At 25.9% G+C, this 20,849-nt stretch overlaps 1 protein-coding gene across 10 annotated transcripts; it reads right to left on the bottom strand.

Annotated features, from left to right (window-relative positions):
- Nucleotides 1-236: 236 nt before the first annotated feature.
- On the bottom strand, nucleotides 237-18,744 carry LOC114942271 (aminopeptidase N-like). 10 transcript variants are annotated; one of them, XM_085490191.1, is made up of 14 exons: nucleotides 18,453-18,734; nucleotides 16,486-16,969; nucleotides 15,744-16,199; nucleotides 14,672-14,855; nucleotides 13,933-14,071; nucleotides 9,965-10,046; nucleotides 8,456-8,820; nucleotides 7,055-7,335; nucleotides 6,323-6,513; nucleotides 5,030-5,067; nucleotides 4,714-4,894; nucleotides 4,564-4,633; nucleotides 4,383-4,448; nucleotides 237-462 (listed from the first exon to the last, which is right to left on the bottom strand). In XM_085490191.1, exons 2-14 carry the CDS (start codon nucleotides 16,926-16,928, stop codon nucleotides 361-363), a joined length of 2,598 nt encoding a protein of 865 aa, XP_085346317.1. In that variant the 5' UTR covers nucleotides 16,929-16,969; nucleotides 18,453-18,734; the 3' UTR covers nucleotides 237-360. The 10 variants fall into 10 exon arrangements, with proteins under 10 accessions (XP_085346317.1, XP_085346319.1, XP_029173425.1 ...); XM_085490193.1 differs by having other exon boundaries at nucleotides 4,714-5,067; nucleotides 15,744-15,911; nucleotides 18,453-18,744; XM_029317592.2 differs by having other exon boundaries at nucleotides 4,714-5,067; nucleotides 16,486-16,633; nucleotides 18,449-18,737.
- Nucleotides 18,745-20,849: the final 2,105 nt, after the last annotated feature.

Here is a 20,849-nt window from a genome sequence, read left to right as displayed (position 1 = left end):
AAACTTAATTAATAAATAAATGTGATATATATATATATATATATATATAATTTATATTTATACATTTGTATTTTTGTTTTATATCTAACAATAAAATATATATAGTAATATTATATGGTCTACTTGTGAATACAGGCAATAATATATATATAGTTGAACTACATCAAGTAAGTATACGCAAAGTAATAAAAAACTTGATGCATTTAGTCATAATGATTTGTAAATACAGTAGCATCAAATAGTAATATATCTAAATAAACAATAATAATTAAAGTAGTAAAGTAAATAGTACATACAATATAAAAAAATTATTCAAATGAAGTATGTCTGCTCATGCAAAGCTGCAATTTTTTATATTTTTCACCAAGGGAAAAATTTATCAAAATACTGTCTTTGTCTTTTGATTTGATTGTTGCGAATTGATAGCTTTCGTCGAATTTTGTGAGAATTCAGCAATATGTTCTAATATATATAAACAAAGATTTGCACAATGAAATCAATATATACTCTTTATATAATAAACAAAATAAATATAAAACATAAAATTAGTATTCAGAAATTAATAGGATAGAACTAAGTATGTGCCAGATAATCAGATAGTGAATTTGCCGGATAACAAGATAATTTGCCATCTTTGGCTATCGGATAAACGGATAATTACGCGAAGAAACTGAAAAATTAAATTTAACTATGTTATATAGTAAAAAAAGTTTTTTTTATAGATATGTGTACATTTGTTACTATTTCACATAATTTAACTATTATTAATAATGAACAAATTGACAAAAGCTATTTTACGAGCTAAGTATTGGATGGAATTTGTTTTAAATTATACATCTATAATCCTAAGATGTGGGACGTTTCGACGCTAACTTGCGTCTCTTCAGCAACAATATATTAAATTTACAAAAAGTTGTTACAATATCACTTCTTCTTTATGGTGTCAAAGTATAGACAGGTGTCATTTGAAAGTATCTGTTACAAACAATAGATATAACTTATATAAATTTGCCACTAAATAACTTACTTAATCTTAGTAAAACACACTCACTAAATTAATTAATAGGAAGAAAAATCAAATTTTATACTTTTACTTTAATAAATACGACATATAGGTTCTCAGAGTGTCACACATTTTTAACCCAAACTTATATACACCTTCATACCTTGAAGGACAGATACGCAATGAGAAGAAATATTTTTCAGTATAAAGAGGGAAAGAAAATCGTGAATGCGCATGTGTGATGAAAAACAGCTGAGATTAAAATATTCAAACTTTATCACTCACTAAATTAATTAATAGGAAGAAAAATCAAATTTTATACCTTTATTTTAATAAATACGACATATAGATTCTCAGAGTGTCACACATTTTTAACCCAAACTTATATACACCTTTATACCTTGAAAAACAGATACGCAATGAGAAGAAATATTTTTTAGTATAAAGAGGGAAAGAAAATCGTGAATGCGCAAAATGTGTGATGAAAAACAGCTGAGATTAAAATATTCAAACTTTAGTTAAGCCATCCAGAACCGGGAAATACATTTTATCTAATGAATCTAAATCTTCGATTACATTCAAACCACTTTTTTGTAATATGACATAACGAATTTTATTCAGCACATTCTTAATATAAGTTTTCCACCAGCTAGGAGCAATATAAAAAATAGTTTTAACTTATATAACACTTTGTCTAATATGGAAATCGACGATTCTTATATTTTATCGTCTTTTAATGTTGTGTCTTTATTTACCAATGTACCGGTAGATTTAGCTATGTTAGGTATTGAAAACATGTGGTCGTACATAAAAGACCATACTAATATTCCTAAAGATGAGTTCTTAAACTTGACACGATTTATTCTTCACTCCACATCTTTTAAATTTGATAATAGAATTTTTAAACAAACATTCGGTACTCTAATGGGCTCTCCATTATCACCAATTGTTGCTGATATCGTACTACAAGACTTGGAAAATAAAGTTCTTTTTAAAATTGACAAATATATCAAATTCTATTACCATTATGTAGACGATATATTAATTGTTATTAAAAAAGATTATTTACAGTTTGCTTTGGACATATTTAATTCTTTTCATGAAAGACTGAAATTTACGTGTAAAGTTGAGTTAAATCGTAGTATAAACTTTTTAGACTTAAAGATAATTGTTGAGAATAATAAGTTAACTCTTGATTGATTTCATAAAAACTCTTATTCAGGAAGATATTTATTTTTTTACTCAAACCATCCAAATTGCCATAAAATAGGTTCAATTTATAGTCTGATTGATAGATCTGTATTACTCTCCCACCCAAAGTTTCATCAAAAAAATATAATATTCAGTATTAACACTCTATTAAATGATAGTTATCCTATTCCTTTTATTTTTAAACATGTAAACAAAAGATTAAATTATTTATTGTTTACAAAATTAAATTACAACAAATTAAAAAACATTAATAAAAAAGAAGACAAAAAGTTTATTACATTTCCATATATTAAGGGTCTCACTAAGAGTGTTTGTAAATCTTTTAAAAACACTGAATTTACTATAGGTTTCAGATGTTTTAACAGACTAAATAAGTTTATTAAGGTACATATAAAGACACAATACCAAAAACAAATGAGAATAATGTAATATATAGAATTGAGTGTAAGGATTGTGAAGCATCATACGTGGGACAAACTAAAAGAAAGCTAGAGATGAGAATCACAGAACACAAAAATAATATGGTTCAACATTATAGAAAACCTTCTGTTATTACAGAACATATAAGAAATTTTAACCATTCTATAAATTGGGAAAAAATTAAAGTCATGGATCATGAACCGAATTATTTTAAAAGATTAATTTCGGAAATAATCTGCATAAAAGAACAAAAAAGTAGTTTGAATGTAATCGAAGATTTAGATTTATTAGATAAAATGTATTTCCCGGTTCTGGATGGCTTAACTAAAGTTTGAATATTTTAATCTCATTGTCAGCTGTTTTTCATCACACATGCGCATTCACGATTTTCTTTCCCTCTTTATACTGAAAAATATTTCTTCTCATTGCGTATCTGTCCTTCAAGGTATGAAGGTGTATATAAGTTTGGGTTAAAATGTGTGACACTCTGAGAACCTATATATCGTATTTATTAAAGTAAAAGTATAAAATTTGATTTTTCTTTCTATTAATTAATTTAGTGAGTGTGTTTTACTAAGATTAAGTAAGTTATTTAGTGGCAAATTTATATAAGTTATATCTATTGTTTGTAACAGATACTTTCAAATGACACCTGTCTATACTTTGACACCGTAAAGAAGAAGTGATGTTGTAACAACTTTTTGTAAATTTAATATATTGTTGCTGAAGAGACGCAAGTTAACGTCGAAACGTTCCACATTTCAGGATTATAGATGTATACGTAATTTAAAATAAATTCCATCCAATACTTAGCTCGTAAAACAGCTTTTGTTAATTTGTTCATTATTAATTTATTAAAACAAGCTTTCAATATTATATTTATTTTATAACTATTTTATGTTGATAATATTGATGACTCATTCAAATCATTTAAACGTTTAAAATTAATCCGGCGTTAATATCTTGCTACACAATTAATATCATAAATTGAAGATGCAGAACTATTGAAAAGATGCAGTACTAATTGTTAAATAATAATCTTAGATATAATATTTCAAATTGATTACATTACATTATATATATATATATATATATATATATATATATATATATTATTATATAAACATATAAAAATTTAATAATTATAATAATTAAAGTTAAAATTAAACATATAAATTAAATGAATGAATAATCTCGTTAATTTATAAATTAGAGATAATAAAACAACATGAGCCTATTACGAGCTAACAATAGCTCGTAATAGGCTCATGTTGTTTTATTATCTCTAATTTAAAATTAAACAATAAAACTAAGTATTTTTAATTACATTGACTAAAATAACATATTTTAATCTGTAATATATCTGTATTTCATTAAACGTTCGATTAATTTAACTAAATAAATAAATATTTTTATCAGTCATTTTTAATTTGTATACAGTTATTGTGAATGCGAATTAATTTTTGTTCGGTTTATGTAAATTTTTTAACATTTTATTTTAATTTATTATTCATTATATTTAACATTTTAATATCGAATCACTAGATCGATTGGATAGTGCAAAATAATTTAAATAAGCGATTAGTACTGAATAGTCGGATACTTACCGGATAGATTAACTATCCGGCTATCCAGCCGGATTGTAAAAAAGCTCGATACCGGATACTTATCGGACATCCGGCACATCCCTAGATAGAACAAAATTTCTTTTTCTTTCGCTTTTTATAATAATATTTACTAAATTTACCTTTCCTATTCCATCAGTTGGGTTTGCGTTGACCTTTAATAACCTTTCAACGTATCTATTTATACGCTAAAATATATTATTTTTTAGTATTATCAAAATTATTTTAAACATTAAATAATAATTATTAATATCGCATTATTATCACATTTTGTATACATATATAAACAAGTAAAACTTTTACCTGAGTTCGATTTTCAGAATATACATTATTAATAATAATAATAATTAATGCTGCAGTTATATCAGCATGTCTAAAAACGAAAAAACAAATGTATATATAATACATATAATAAACTTTTATATAAAAATTTATAAAAATATGTCACATTACTTTATTTTTATGTCGTTAAAATGATATAATATGTACTCCAGTATAATTTGATTCTTCGCATGCTTTGTAATAACATGTAAGAAACTGTTAAGAAGATATTGATATTCCTGTTCTGTAGAATTTTGTATATAATCTAAATAATTGATGATGACATCAGTATTCTCAGGGCAAGCCAAGTATTCTAAAAATTTAGTGTCCAATTTTTTCAATCCTATATCATACATTAATTTCCAAATGTCATCTTCTACTTCTTCCCACACTTTTCTTTTCTGGTAATAAAAAATGTTTATGAAATATTTGGTAATTGCTTTCAAACCTTTACAATATGTCCATTCTTTCCACCATGGCAGAAGTCTAAAACATAACAAAAAATTAAATTTTTGTATTAAAGATTAGTATATGAATATCTTGATCAAATCATTTGAACATTATAAACGATACTTACAGAAGAATTTGATTAGAAAAGGCTAAAAATATCTATATATATACAGGGTGTCTGGTAACTAACGGACCAACGATTACAAATGGATTCTTTGGTTAATTTGGGAACGATTTTTCCTAAGCGAAAATGTCGAAAAAAGTCATCATTTTTTACAACTTTCCAATATTTGTCATTATGTATCTTTATAAGTAAGCCTCAAATTAAAATTTTATCATAGTAAACTCTACCTGAAATTAACTGAAGAATGTAATTATGTTAGACTTTTAACTCCAAAACGTTTAGTTTTCAAAAAACCCATTTTTTTCAATCGCTTATAACTCGAAAATTATTGACTTCTCAACATTTTTACTAAGGAAAAATCGTCTTCAAATTAGCCAGAGAATCCACCCTTAATCATTGGTCCGTTAGTTACCGGACACCCTGTATATATAAGCACCGTCTGTCTGTATGTCTGTCTGACCGTGAACTACTTTCACATTTATGAACCGATTTTCGTGAAACAGATACCAAAATGTTACAAATTTTTTCGGGGATGAATGTTATGTGGTTTTTTTTTAAGTTTTACACTCCCACCCACGCACCCACCCACGCAATTGCATATTTATGGATTTGTTCGAAATTGGTACTAAAATTTTGCAAACTTTTCAGGAAGTGTAACGATGTGATTTTTTCTTAAGTTTCCATCCATCCACGCATTCACAAATTTATCGCATGAAAATATTTTTCAAAGATGGTGACGATATAGGTTTTTAATTTTTACACCAGTACTCACGCATCCACCCACTCATTACCCACGCACCCATCCACGCAATCGCATATTTATGGACCGAAAAAATTTAAAAAAAATAATAATAAAAGATAAAAAAAATTTTAGTACTTGTTTCACGAAAATCAGTACATAAGTGTAAAAGTAGTTCGCGGTCAGACAGGCAGACATACAGACAGACTTAAAAAGTCTAAAGAGTACTTAAAAACCACATCGTCGCACACCCCGAAAAATTTGCAACATTAAAGGAAATCCGAAATCTTTTACGACAAATGTTGTATACAAAGAGGTTTTGTAAAATAAAAAATTGTGTGAAAACTAATAATAGCGGGGTCAGTGTTGGGAAACTAGGCTTTGAGGCGTTTTGCGCGGGTCGAAAAGGCTAGTATAACAATATTTACTTGTGTTTTGTAGGATCTTGGAGATGTTGGCTTAAAATTTTGTTGGCTTCTTTCTTACAATCAATGTCACCGAGAAAACATGCCCATCTTGCAGCTTCTTGTCGTAAGCATATTCTAAGTTCGTCACTATCATCAATTTCATCATATTTAATTATTTCAAGTACTTTATGCAATGCTCTTATTACTGTAGACTAAAAATCGTTCAATATATATTTCTTTGTTCATATTATTATTGTATTTAAAAATTATTATATTTTTCTGTTATTTATCAAGAGATTCTTAAAATTTTCTCTTTTTATAAAATAAACATACATATGTACAAATTTACTTATAGACGCGAAAGTTTACCTATTAATACGTTCAAATATATACATATATGTACATGTATGCTAAATATATGGTTTAATTTGTACAAAATGTTTATAATATTTAAAAGATATTAAAGTTTCATAACTATTTATTAATTATATTTTATTTTTAAATAAGATAAAAAATATATATCTTTTTGAGATATATAATAAATTTTTTTCAACTATTTATGTTTTAATTTTTATTAATTACTAACATTGTAATATTGATATGAACTCAATATAATTGCATTTATTGACAAAAATTTTAAGCACTGCTATATATATATATATCTTTTCTGTGTATTTAAATTATATGTGCTCAATGAGTGTATATGCAAATATTTAAAATGTAATATTTTCATTGAAATTTATTAATATTTACCGTAATATGTTCATCTATTTTTGTCAATATTGGAAAAGTATTATACATGTATTCCAGAGCTTTAAACATAGGATACCATGCTATATAATCTTCTTCTCGATGTAAATACTTTATGATATCCCAGAATATACGGGATTGGAGTTGGCCTGCTATCATTAAATGAAATGCATCATCGATAATTTGAGCACGATTAAGAACATGAATTTTCGTGTAATCACCAAAATTTAGATAAATTGAAATTCTTTCCCAATTCTCATTATCATAGTTAACGCGATAATATCCTGTTGAATAATAAATAAATTTCATCAATTTTTTGTTTTTAATAATTTTATCATTAATATATATTTATTTTCAAACTTATTTCAATTTTTGTTTCATACTTTTGTTTATATAAATTATAAATTTAAAAAATATCAAAAATTTAATACATATAAATAAAATTCAAATATATATATAGCAGACCCGTAACTAGCCTATTATATCAGGGGGGAGCAAATAAAATCCCAAATAGAGGGCAGTCTCAAAAACTTTTTTCTAATGCACAAAAAATACATTATTTTTTATTATTTATTAAATATCAATAAAATATAAAATATAGCAGTAATATATATATATATATATATATATATAATTACAATTAAGTAAATATTAATATTTTAAAATAATTGTAATTTTCGAGCTATTTCGTTGAAAATTCGTAAGAAAACATTTATATCGATTGCTTCAGTTTTCTTTTTTTTAAAAGGTAATATTGTTAGATTAGCTTCCCGACCAAACAACATAACTTGTCTGTGTGGCGTTAGCACTCTATTTAAAGTAGCCAGGAGGGGCAAATAAAGATGCTAGAGGAGGGCATTGCCACCATTTGCCCCCCCCCCCCTCTTGGTTACGGGCCTGATATATAGAAAAATAATTATAAAAATGTCATCTTAATACTTGAAATAGTAGAGAAAATGTAACTGTGCAAGATATCGTTATACATCAGAAAATAAAACTATGATTTTAGTTGTGCATAAATAATAATTCTTTTATGCTAATCAATATAATTGCCGTAAGATATAACGTTACAAAAATTGTATGTTAGCTGCACTTATTATTATTAATTTTATAAATATAATTATTTTTTAAATGATTTTTACTAATTATTTGAATAAAATATTTGTAAAAATATAACATTAATATTGAACGATATTATTTAGCAAACGCCTAGGTATATCTTGTACATATAATATATATATATATATATAATGCAGAATATTACACCAAACATTTTAAAACTATTATTATAGTTATAAAATAAATATCTCGGATTTTTATAGGACTACGAATAAAATAGATAAAAATATAAAATAATGTCAATTATGTGTGTGAAATAAGTCATAATGATTTGTCGATATTTACCAATTTGTTGTATATTGAATATCATCCAACCATGTTCTTTATATGGTAATGATAATTTCAATGGTACTAGTAAACGTTTAATTTCCCATCGCTTGCATAACAAATGATGAGTAAAATTGTTAAAATCGGGAGACGTTTGCGTAGTAAAAGTTATAGGAATGCACTCAATTTTTAATGTGTCGATATTTTCTATCCATACAAATGTTCGATTCTTAGGATCATCATAATTTCGTTCTACTTTAATAACAGGACAATGCTTTTCCAAATCCCAGTTTTTCATGTGCGAGATGTGTCCAGCAATATATATATTTATTGTTGAAGCAACATCTTTCATAAGCTCCATAAAGTCTAGATGGTGTGATGAGCTAAATTTACAAAGTATGTAAAATATATTAAAAAACATTACAAATATGTTAAAATTGTGTGTATATTGTTCATATTATAAAAAAATTTAATAAATACTAAGAAACAAAATATAAAATTGAATTTCCACACAATTATTTATTTATATATCTTATATTTATATTCTGATAATAAAGAATATAACTTGTAACAGTAAAATTGTGTAGCTCTTGTCGCCAGGAATAATGAAAATTATAAATCAAAGTATTTAAGCCACGAAATACATTAATTTTAACATATTGTTTGTTTAATTACGCAGTGCTAAGTTTTTTAATTTTTTAATTTAAAAAAATTTTTTATTTTCTAATTTTTTTTTAATTTTTAATTTCTATATATTTTTAAAAATTTTTAATTTCTATATATATATTTTTTTAAATTTTTTAATTTCTATTTTTTTTATTTTTAATTTTTTTAATTATTGCAAATTTTTAATATTATTTTTTGTAGGATGTAGGAAATTGAAAAATTATTTTATATATAACCTTTTTGGTTAATTAAATAAAATTAAAATATTTTAAAGTTTTTATTTTTATTTAGCATAACTTTTTTATATTATTAATTTTTGTAGGATAGGTTTTTACAAAGACATTACGCGGACTTAGCACCTAAAACTAGTACACACATATGTGCGTAAGCATATATACAATTTACAAAAAGTGGGTGCTTATTAGTCTTGCTACGTTACTGCCTTCTACTACGGAAGGCCAGAAAGTATTTTCAGGCCGTATCTCGCGTATACCGGCACGATAGATGAACAAAGATAACACATGATTATCGGTTCTTGTCTCTCTACAGTGCGTCCGCGTGAGCAATGCAATGGTGTATGTACGTGTACAGACATGCACCACTACATAAAACCCGAGAATTGATTTCTCAGCGTTGGCAACACTGGAAACAGAGTTTCGCGTTGTCAACGCGTCAGGTCTCTAATATCAATTCGGAGTCTGGCCAGGCCTTCTGCCGACCCTCAAATAGAAATATTATGAAATAATGTCAGAAAAAAACAAAAGAAAATAAGGGACATTATATAAAAATTTTATTATTATACATTATTTACGTTCCACAATTTTATTTTTTTTATATTACATTCTATATTGTATTACTCACTTGTTATCTAAATATGTGTTTATGCCTATCTGAAATATTTCTTCTGTGAGGACGTGTTGCATCATGCGCAGTATAAATGGTGCTATAATTTACATCAAAATTATGAATTAAATATATTATAAATATATATTAACTATAATAGTTACTTATAAATATAGTGATTTAAAATAAAATTATATTGTATATGTATAAAGGGTAATTGCCGCGGAAGAGTAAAATGTTTCTTTATTGCCGTACTTTTTATCATTCTATTTTATAACTATATTTCTCGTTAATACTTACGAAGATAGCAAAACTTTAAAGGACCATTCAATTAATTCCCTCTATCTACATATGCGCGGCTATATTACCGGACACTTTTGAGTGAGTGAGTGTGTGTGCTGTGCGTGAGCGTGTGCGTGAGCGTGTGCGTGAGCGTGTGCGTGAGCGTGTGCGTGAGCATGTGCGTGTGCGTGTGCGTGTGCGTGAGCGTGTATTTGTATGTGTGTGTGTGCGCGCGTACTTTTATAAAAATAAAATTTAATTAAAATCCAGATAAAGAATTAATTATTTTCTAACTTTACATTTTTTTTTAAATAATAAGAGTTAAAAATTTATGCGGACTATTTAATGTAGAATCCTATGAAAAATTAACCATTGCAAACTCATGTAGAATCCTATGAAAAATTAACCATTGCAAACCCATGTAGAATTGTATTAAAAATTATCCATTGCAAACTTATGTAGAATCCTACATTGCAAACCCATGTACAATAGAATTGTATGAAAAATTATCGATTATAAACCCTTGTACAATCGTAACAAAAGTAATGAAATAAAAAAAAAATTGCGCCAAGTGAAAGTAGAAACTTGTACCAGTGGAAAATTAAAGTTGCAGACATATATAGAGTCGTATAATGAATCAGTAAAAATTTAAATTTGCAAATGTAGAATCGTACCATAAAAAAACTTATCTTTTAAAAAAAAAGATAAACAAGATGCCAAGTCCATGCGCCATGTGAAAAAAAAATAAAAAAATTTTAGTTAAAAAGACTGGGCGCGCTGCTAAGTTTCAAAATTACAATGCACCTTAAAGTAACATTAATTAATTTAAACACAAAACATATTTTAACTGTAATGAGTTTAAAAGTAACAATTTAATTTTAATATTGTTAGAATATTATTTAGCAGCGCTCCCAGTCTTTTTAACTAAAATTTTTTTATTTCTTTTTCACATGGCGCATGGACTTGGCATCTTGTTTATCTTTTTTTTTAAAGGATTCTACATGAGTTTGCAATGGTTAATTTTTCATAGGATTCTACATAGGTTTGCAATGGGTACGATTCTACATGGGTTTGCAATGGTTAATTTTTCATAGGATTCTATATGAGTTTGCAATGGTTAATTTTTCATAGGATTCTACATGGGTTTGCAATGGTTAATTTTGCCTAGGATTCTACATGGGTTTGCAATGATTAATTTTTCATAGGATTCTACATGGGTTTGCAATAGGATAGGATTCTACATGGGTTTGCAATGGATAATTTTTGTTAATGGCGTGCCCTTAACTGGTCGCCTTTTTTTACCTTTTTTTAAAGGTGAGTTTTTAGAGATTATATCAGTCATTTTTGTATATTTTTATGACCGGAATAGAACAATTATTAAACATGTTTATCTAAACTTCTTTGCTTAAAATGATGTGTACAATCATATCCTAGAATCCTGATCATTCCTCCTAAAGCACCCTATTTATATAAATTTACCCATATGTGTGTGTGTGTGTATGTGTGTGTGTGTGTGTACTAATGTTGAGCATTTTTTATACATTTTCTATTAAATTTAGATAAAAGTTGCAGGATTTCGAAAAAGAAAAAGTTGACACAGACTTTTTCCTAAACGGCGATTTTCAAGGTTATTTAAAGGTCACTTATATTTTCAAAATAGAATTACCTTAATTTTTCTCATATAAATCGATTTAACTCGCAATATTTACTATAAAAAGTTATAAAGGTATAATTTTTACATAATCTTACATAAACTTCGAAATATTACAAATATTTTATTTTATGAAATATTTCAGTTTATGTTAAATTATGTTAACTATCTTTTAAATTATTCACTTTTAGCCATCTTACCCTTACAACCTTTTATAGTGAATATTGCAACAAATTGGTTTATATATATAATATATATATAACATCAGTTATTATTAATTGATGTTTACATTTATTTTTAGACTTACTAGAGCTCAAATGCTCCACATTTTTTGCAAAAACTGTTTATTCTACAGATTTCAAATATGCTTTTAAATGATGATTGAATATTTCCTTTTTTTAATTATTTTTATTATTATTTTTCAATCTCAATCAACTTTTATAACTTTATGCCAGCACGATACAAATACATGTGTCTTTATTTTTTTTTATTATTTTCATTATTATTTTTCAATCTCAATCAACTTCTATAACCTTATGCCAGCAGGATACAAATACATGTATGTCTTTATTATTGTATCAACTCTTGTCTTTTCCATGTAACCATGTCTTCATAGTTTGAATTATCCCTTCATCTTCTCAATCTTTCGCAGAGATTTAATTAATTAAATACACTTCACACGAAATAAAGTTTGCTGGAAGATATACAACAAACGATAACTGTAAAAACATGATTACGTGGAAAGAACAAGAGTTGGTACAGTAAAGGCAAGTAAGTAAGTACATGTAATGTATCGTATTGGCATAACGCTATATCCGCGGAGCAGATAATGTGGCTGTAGAGGTAGTCTGCAGTGCAGCTAATGTGGACGTAGATGTTGATTGAGATAATTGTCTAATATAAAATAGAATTTAAAAATTTAGTTTAAAAAGCTGTTGCATATATAAATAAAGTTTATTTTTTCTAAATTTGGAATATGTTTAATTAATTAATTTTTTAAGTCTATGTTTAATAAATTTTTTAAGTCTGTATTCAATATTCATTTTATTCATTTGATAAATACATGTATGTCTTTATTTTGATATGTTTAATATAATTAGAAATTCATTATTAATTAGATATGTAAACTATAAATTCATATATAATATTTGAAAATAAATGTAAATATTTAAATTTTTATCTTCTCCTTCCTCTCCTTCAATCTCTTTAATATCAATATGTGTATGTGTGTACACGCGCGCACATTTGTACGTATTTATTTAATTATTGGATAGTTGAGAGTACTTAATTGATAAAAAATTATGACAATAATAATCCTTTTGTTTTTTTTTTTCTTATTATTTACTCAGATTTTTTTATCTATCTTATAAGATAAACACTTTAGAAATTGAATATTTCAAGTAAACTAATTGTAAGTAAATTTCACATTAATGCATATAGATGTTTAATCATGAATGTACTAAATAAGTACACAAGACGAACAATGAGTGAGTGAGTGAGAATGAGAGTGTGTGTGTGTGTGTGTGAGAAAGAGAGAGAGAGAGAGAGAGAGAGAGAGAGTTAGCCAACATAACCCCGCACGCTGCCGATAGGGCGGAGCGCCACTATCGCCATCTGTTGTAAAACGTGCGAGATGGACAAAATTACCACTACATGCATCTTGCATGTGTTGTGTACGTGTGATATATGTGTGCGCATGTGTTGTATACGTGTGAATACGTGTACCACGATACTACTATGTATGCGTGGTCGATGATAATGATAATAATGATGACGGGGACGTTTCTTAATAGAAATTTTTCATATTTTGACTTTGCATTTATATATCTCTGCTTACAAATCACGTAGAGCAGAAATAAAAACACTTTTATTATATAATTCGAACTCAATCTATCGATTAAGTCTAGTATAAACTCGATTGCTTCAGCCATTATTGAGGATTCGAAATATTATAAAGACTCAAATGTCCGACTCGCGTTAAGATACACGGTGTCTCCGCTACGCCCTTAACTGGTCGCGAGACACTACCGTGTCACTTGATTATACTACATACCTCTGATATAATTGGGTATTTCCAATGAACTATTAACTTTTGAAGTAAGATTCCACATATGATAATCACTATCCAAATTAAAAGAGTAATGTTGACTTTGAACAACATATAAATTTATTATTCGATAATCTGGATATTTCTATGGAAAAAAATAATTAATATATCGATATATCCGTTCTGAAGAGATACTTGCATTAAATACAAATAATAATATTATTAACGTTACTTCATTATTAAAACGAAACACTTTCTCATTTTGGGAAACACACACACACATTAAAATAAATATAATATTAAAATCTAAAATTTTGTATTACTATAATTAGCAAATATTACATATTTTTTAAATTATTGTCTCAAGATATTATATTGCAGACCTCTCTTTATCAAGTTTATTTAAATAAATATCGTGTGTACTACGTGTTTTTGATTAATTTATTTTATTTTTAATTTCATAAAAATTTAAATATAATAAAATAGTGTTAAAAAATATAAATTTTGAATAAATTAAATTATAATATTATATGTATGTAAATATATGTAAAAAAAGCATTTTTCAAAAAACAGTTAATTATTTTATATGTGTAATGTTAAACATTTTTAAGACAATTCACAAAGCATGCGTATAGATTTTGTAAAAAAAGTTTGATTTAAAAAGATTTTGCAATATGAGTACTTAAGTATTGTATTGTTTGCAAGAAATTGGAAGCGAGATAGCGTTGAAAATATTTAGAATAACCTTATTGACAGCATACGTTGCAAACAATGTAGTAAGACCTTTTTTAAACCAAAAATCTGACACTAACGGATTATTCATCATGTTATTAAACCATTGCTGTGCCACTTTTCGTCCTACTAATTGAGCTACTTCGATCTTGTGAGCAATAGGATATACATTTTTATCGTAGATGATATCTGTTTCCCTGAAAGTAATATTTAAATGTTAAGACTGAAAACTTTTATAGAAAATACAATTTTATTTTTGTTATAATATTTTAATTAAATTGTTAGATATACGATTTACAAACTCATGGGTACAATTTAGCAAATCAGTATTGTAAATCGTACCAGATAATATTCTCTTTAATTTTTAATTTAAGTATGAAAAAATGATTTTGTGTTAATGCATATATCATTGATAAAAAATTATAGTTTTAAATGAATAAAAAAATGTCATTATACTTTTATACCTTTATTACTATTTTAACATTTACCTTACGGATACGAGTTAGCACAAAATCTTTTTTTTTATGTATATGTATACTATAACGATAAACTTCTACTTTTTGAATTAAATGAATAAACTTAATTCTTGCTATTTAAAATTGTTTGTTTTAACAATTTCTGTTACTTTTGAATATTTACAGAAACATAAAGAATATACAAGTTTTAAATTTGATAAATTTTTATACTAATATAATTTTGTGCAACCGGCGCGCGAAAAGTCGCCCTTTCCGCACATGATGAAATTTTAGAAAGAGCTTCCTTTCCACGTACCGGTCACACAAAATATCGTAGCCATCATGTACGATCCCCCGCACTTGTTAGTTAATAGTATATTAGCTAACAAGTGCGGGGGATCGTAAATCGGCCGAAAGTGCAGAAGTTTCGCGCACGAGGCGAAGCCGAGTGTGACAATTCGCACAATCGGCCGATTTATGACCCGCACATGTTGGCTACAATATTTTGTGTAATCGGTGCGTGGAAAGAAAGCCCTTTTTAAAATCCCATCATGTTCGTAAAGGGCGACTTTTCGCGCGCCGGTTGCACAATATACTATTATTTTTAATGTAATTTTAAGTTGTACTCACTTATAAAACACAAGTCCAAAAACTATTGTGCCATCGTCATGAAAATTTGGAATTGCAACATAAGTCACGTTTGAAAGTTTGTTCGAACGTTTCCATTTTTGTTTGAAAAACAACGTGATATCTTCAGCTACATTTTTAGCAAATTTCATGTGAAATCCAGTATTGTATCTGCACCACATTTGAATGTTTCGATTTTTCATATCAAGAAAAAATAGGTAGTTAGACATAACCATTGTTGCGTGATGAGTCAATATTACAGGTGTGGTAACATAGTGTTTCCATACCAAATTGTACTCATCACTTTCTGTATTTCGCAATGGCATATGTGACAAAGTCGTACAGTTATGACATGCTAAAGAAATGTTAAAGGTTGCTTCTAACCAAAAATCATGTGGATGCCAACATGGAAACACTTGTCGGGCGTCTACTATCTGGAAATGTGGAGCACCTACCCAACTACATTTCAAAGAACATAAATTAATAAAACTTTTTTCACAAGCATATAAATATTGGGAATTAAAAAATGTATAAATGTTATATGCGTCGACACATTAAATTTTATGACTTTATTACATATTATTATATATAATAATAAAGGGGTAAAGATTCTTCACCCTTAGATTTAAATTTCGCGATATAAAATAATTTTTGGAACATTTAATACATGAATAGTATATTAATTACAGTGTCTTATGTAATTGCACATTGTACCTTTTTTAACGAACATTTATTATTTACTTACGTGGTTCTTTTCTTCATGTCGAAAATTCTGAAGCCTTTATCAGCAGTACCAAAGTATTTTATATTTAAAGTGTAATTTCCTGGTGATAATTCTTTCATAAAGGAAATATCAATTGGGTCTTCTTCAGTATCATATGTCGGTCTATAAACTGTTTCTTCATCATTTTCATGATATTTTTTGAAATTTGTAATTAAAACTATATTGTCAATACATAATTTTTCCGAATATAAATATATGTGTTGCGTTTTGTTACGAATGTTTATGCTGATATTATATTCTCCATAGAAAATATTTGCTTCAATAAATGATGTAAGCTTGATATCATAATGCATCGGTTTTATATATTCTGATATTCGATAGCATAAAGATTCATTACGAATGAAAGCCGTTACAGCAATAAAAATTAATCCGCTACTTAATAATAGTTTTAGCAATATCATCATGTCGAAGGAGAGAAATAATTATTTTAGATCTGTAAAACACTCTGTGGACAAAATATGAATAAAAAAATTAAATATAGCTTAGATGTCGTTTTTAAATGATTTTTGTATATAAACAACAAAATAAATATAAAAAATATTATAATTATTATTGAAAAACCATCCTAATTAGTAAAATATTATACGGTATGGAAGCAACGTGCAAATTTTTATTTGCACAATTTTTTAAAATAAAATATATATGTATATGTATGTGTGTATTTCATTGTCGCACAAATTTTAATTGACAGCAGTACAAAAATATTAAATTTAAAACATATTCTATATTTTCTTGAAATAATGGTTCTAATTGTCAAAAAATTATAAATATTTAAAATTTACAGATTATTATATAGAATATAAAGATTTATAGTATATAAACTTATATAGTTGTCTGAAGTGAATTACTTTTATAAACACAAGAGCCGTTATATCTACATACATATAGACCTGTATACATTCAAAATAAGAAGAAGTCAGTAGAGGTAAGAAAGACTGAGGATCGGCGAGAAAGAGAGAGTGAGAGAGTGAGAGAGAGAGAGAGAGAGAAAGAAAAAGAGCATATGTTTATTATTATGTTCCTCTAAAGGTCTGTTTGACTTCTTCTCTTAATACCATACATGTATTATAAACTCTAAACAAATAATCACCGAGAATAAAGCCAACATAAATTCAATTTCAAATTGTATAAATTATATACACTTGATAATAAATATTTTATAAGATGTCTTAAAACTAGCAATACAGCTGTTAAAAGAAGATATCTGAGATTATTTAGAGATTTCTACTCAACGAAAATGTCGAAGTACCAATAAATATCGAGTTATAAGAAATTAAAAATAAATGGTGTTTCACAAACTAAGCCTTGTGGAAGTAAAATATTAACAATATCACATTTGTCTATTAATATCGAATCAGGTATATCGTTATTGGAATTTTTATTTGAGGTTTAATTACAACATACATGATGGAAATTTTGGGAACATACAAAAAATGTTAGTCTACCTCGACATTTTTGCAAAGAAAAATTGACTCCAAATAATCATAGAAATTTACTATTAACAGATTTACTACTATTTCTAAGATTCCTTTATATATAATGCTGTTTTTTCAGATATTTCAGATTAAACGCATAAAAATAAATGTGTTTAATGATTGCTTCAAATCTAAAATATTATGGATTTCTTTATTCGATTGACAATTAGTATGTCTTGTCATTTTACTCGATAATATCTACTTAATAAATAATTATTAAAATGATCTCTAGATTAAAAAAGATAATTTTGAATTAAACTATTCTCTTTATTCTTATACATATGTTGAAATTCTTTAAAATTCCGTTATACTGTACGATTATTTTTTTTGTATTTGTAGATACATATATATTTTTATATTTTAAATTTATTTTGATTTATCCAATATTTCGAAACAGAATGTTAATTGGAAAATTATATTGATTAAAACTATATTATTTTAAAAATTACTTGCAGCAAATTAATGCTTTAGCAGTATGCAATGTTCGAAGAATATAATTATTCACACACACTTTATTACTGAAATATTGTCTCCACCACGATGTGATTCGAAAGACCACTAAAGACTGACTGATTCTCTGTACGTGTCATCATGATAAATACGATGTGTTAGGTCAACAAAGCTTCTGAGGTCGTTATACATGTATAAATATATTTGTGTGTGTGTCGGCATTTATATGAAACAATTATCTTAATTAAACACTTTCAAATTTCGGCCAATTAATCAAATACATAGGCATTATTTACAAATTTATATTACTTATTCCGAAAAAAAAAAAATATATTATATTTTATTTCTTATTAAATATAATTAATAACAAATTTAATAATACGTGGAATGTTCCATATACATATATATATATATATATATATATATATATATATGTTGTATGTAGTCTTATTCCAGGTGGATATTTTCGCGATTTCGAGTCATCATTCGTGTAAGAATAATAAGAAAAATTTGTTATTTGCAAATGCACATTGTTTGTTTTATGTAATTATATTTTTCTTGCATCAATTAATTTATCTCATTATATGCAGGAAATTATTAAGTAAAATTATTAAAAAATGAATATATATTTACGAAAAATTTCATATTTTTTTTAAAAAGAATATCAGGATAAAACATAAAATATCTCATAAAGCATTCATTTTTCGACTATGCAACTCTAACAATTTTTAATATTAAGTACGAGGACTCGATTTAAATTTTTATATAAAACATTTTTGATAAAAGCTATGACTTTTTGAGAAATTTTAACCCGAAAGTTAAAATGAGACACCCTGTTTTCTTATTTATATGTTGTTTGTTATAAAAGTTTATGATAATTTATAGATGTGTGTGTAATACAGATATTGATTATTGATTAAGACAAATATAACTTTTGTATTTAAATATTTAAATAAATTGTTTGCGCGTTAACATGTACGTTTGTGTTGACAAAAAATATTTACACTTAAGTTTTTTTATTAAAAAATTTTTTTATTATATTATGCAATTGATTAGCCTAAACGATAAATTTTACGTTCTTAATTGATGATTAAAAAACAGTACATTATTCGATTAAATTGAAACAAGTTTGATGTTTGCATGTAAATTAAATTTTTTTTTATTTTTCTTGTAAACAAATAAATTTAATTGTAGAATATATACATAGTAATAGCTTTCTGTTAATTACTGCTTGTTATTCATCATAAGTAGACTGCGAGATCAATAAATTATGTAAGGTTTTTTGATATCATACGTATCAAAATACAAATTAATTTTTTCACGTATACTTTTAATTCTTTATCACCATTCATTTTCAACGGTTTAGATTAATAAAATATCGATCAAAAATATTTTTTTATTTATATAAATTAAAATAATAATTTAAATCTTAATTGTTATATTAAAAAAAGAATTTATTTTTTAGAAATGTAGAATATTATTTATAATTTAATTTTATAATAAAAACTTATAAAATGTGTTTTATCTGAGCATTTATTATAAAATTTAATTAATAATATATATATATATATATATATATAATTTATATTTATACATTTGTATTTTTATTTTATATCTAACAATAAAATATATATAGTAATATTATATGGTCTACTTGTGAATACAGGCAATAATATATATATATATATATAGTTGAACTACATCAAGTAAGTATACGCAAAGTAATAAAAAATTTGATGCATTTAGTCATAATGATTTGTAAATACAGTAGCATCAAATAGTAAAATATCTAAATAAATAATAATATTTAAAGTAGTAAAATAAATAGTACATACAATATAAAAAAATTATTTAAATAAAGTATATCTACTCCTGCAAAGCTGCAATTTTTTATATTTTTTACCAAGGGAAAAATCGATCAAAATACTGTCTCTGTCTTTTGATTTGATTGTTGCGCATTAATAGTTTTCTTCGAATTTTGTGAGAATTTATCTGCGATGGGTCCTAATATATACATATAAACAAAAATTTGCACAATAAAATCAATATACTCTTTATATAATAAACAAAACAAATATAAAATTAGTCAACAACTAAAAAGCAATAAGAGCTAATTAAATTCTATCAATTAGTAATTTATTTGTGAAAGGATGTATAACATATTAAATATCAGACAGAAATAAATTCGTTCAAACGTTTCGGTTGTCTTTTCCAACCTTCTTCAGCGTATACAATTAAAATTCGAAGTTAATAAAATTTAACAATAAATTACTTATAAATGTCATTATACTAAAACTATACAGAGTCAAGATATTTTATTTTAATTAAGCGAAAACAACGCATTTGTAAAGCATGAGCATTATTTATATATAAACTATTCTTCAAAACGTCATTATATGT

Source organism: Nylanderia fulva, unplaced genomic scaffold (genome assembly GCF_048542155.1).
Source record: "Nylanderia fulva isolate GAGA-0341 unplaced genomic scaffold, ASM4854215v1 Scaffold119, whole genome shotgun sequence".
NCBI classification, from domain to species: Eukaryota; Metazoa; Arthropoda; class Insecta; order Hymenoptera; family Formicidae; genus Nylanderia; species Nylanderia fulva.
The sequence above is the reverse complement of the archived record's forward strand: the minus strand, read 5'-3'. Positions and strand labels throughout refer to the sequence as shown.

What these genes read in the sequence shown, in the direction of transcription:
- LOC114942271 (XM_085490185.1), bottom strand. Translation starts at nt 16,928, where the DNA reads ATGATGATATTGCTAAAACTATTATTAAGTAGCGGATTAATTTTTATT. An exon ending in GACATGAAGAAAAGAACCAC is followed by an intron (nt 16,200 to 16,485) that starts GTAAGTAAATAA and finishes TTTGAAATGTAG; the next exon opens with TTGGGTAGGTGCTCCACATT. An exon ending in CAAGATCCTACAAAACACAA is followed by an intron (nt 5,068 to 6,322) that starts GTAAATATTGTT and finishes GTTATGTTTTAG; the next exon opens with ACTTCTGCCATGGTGGAAAG.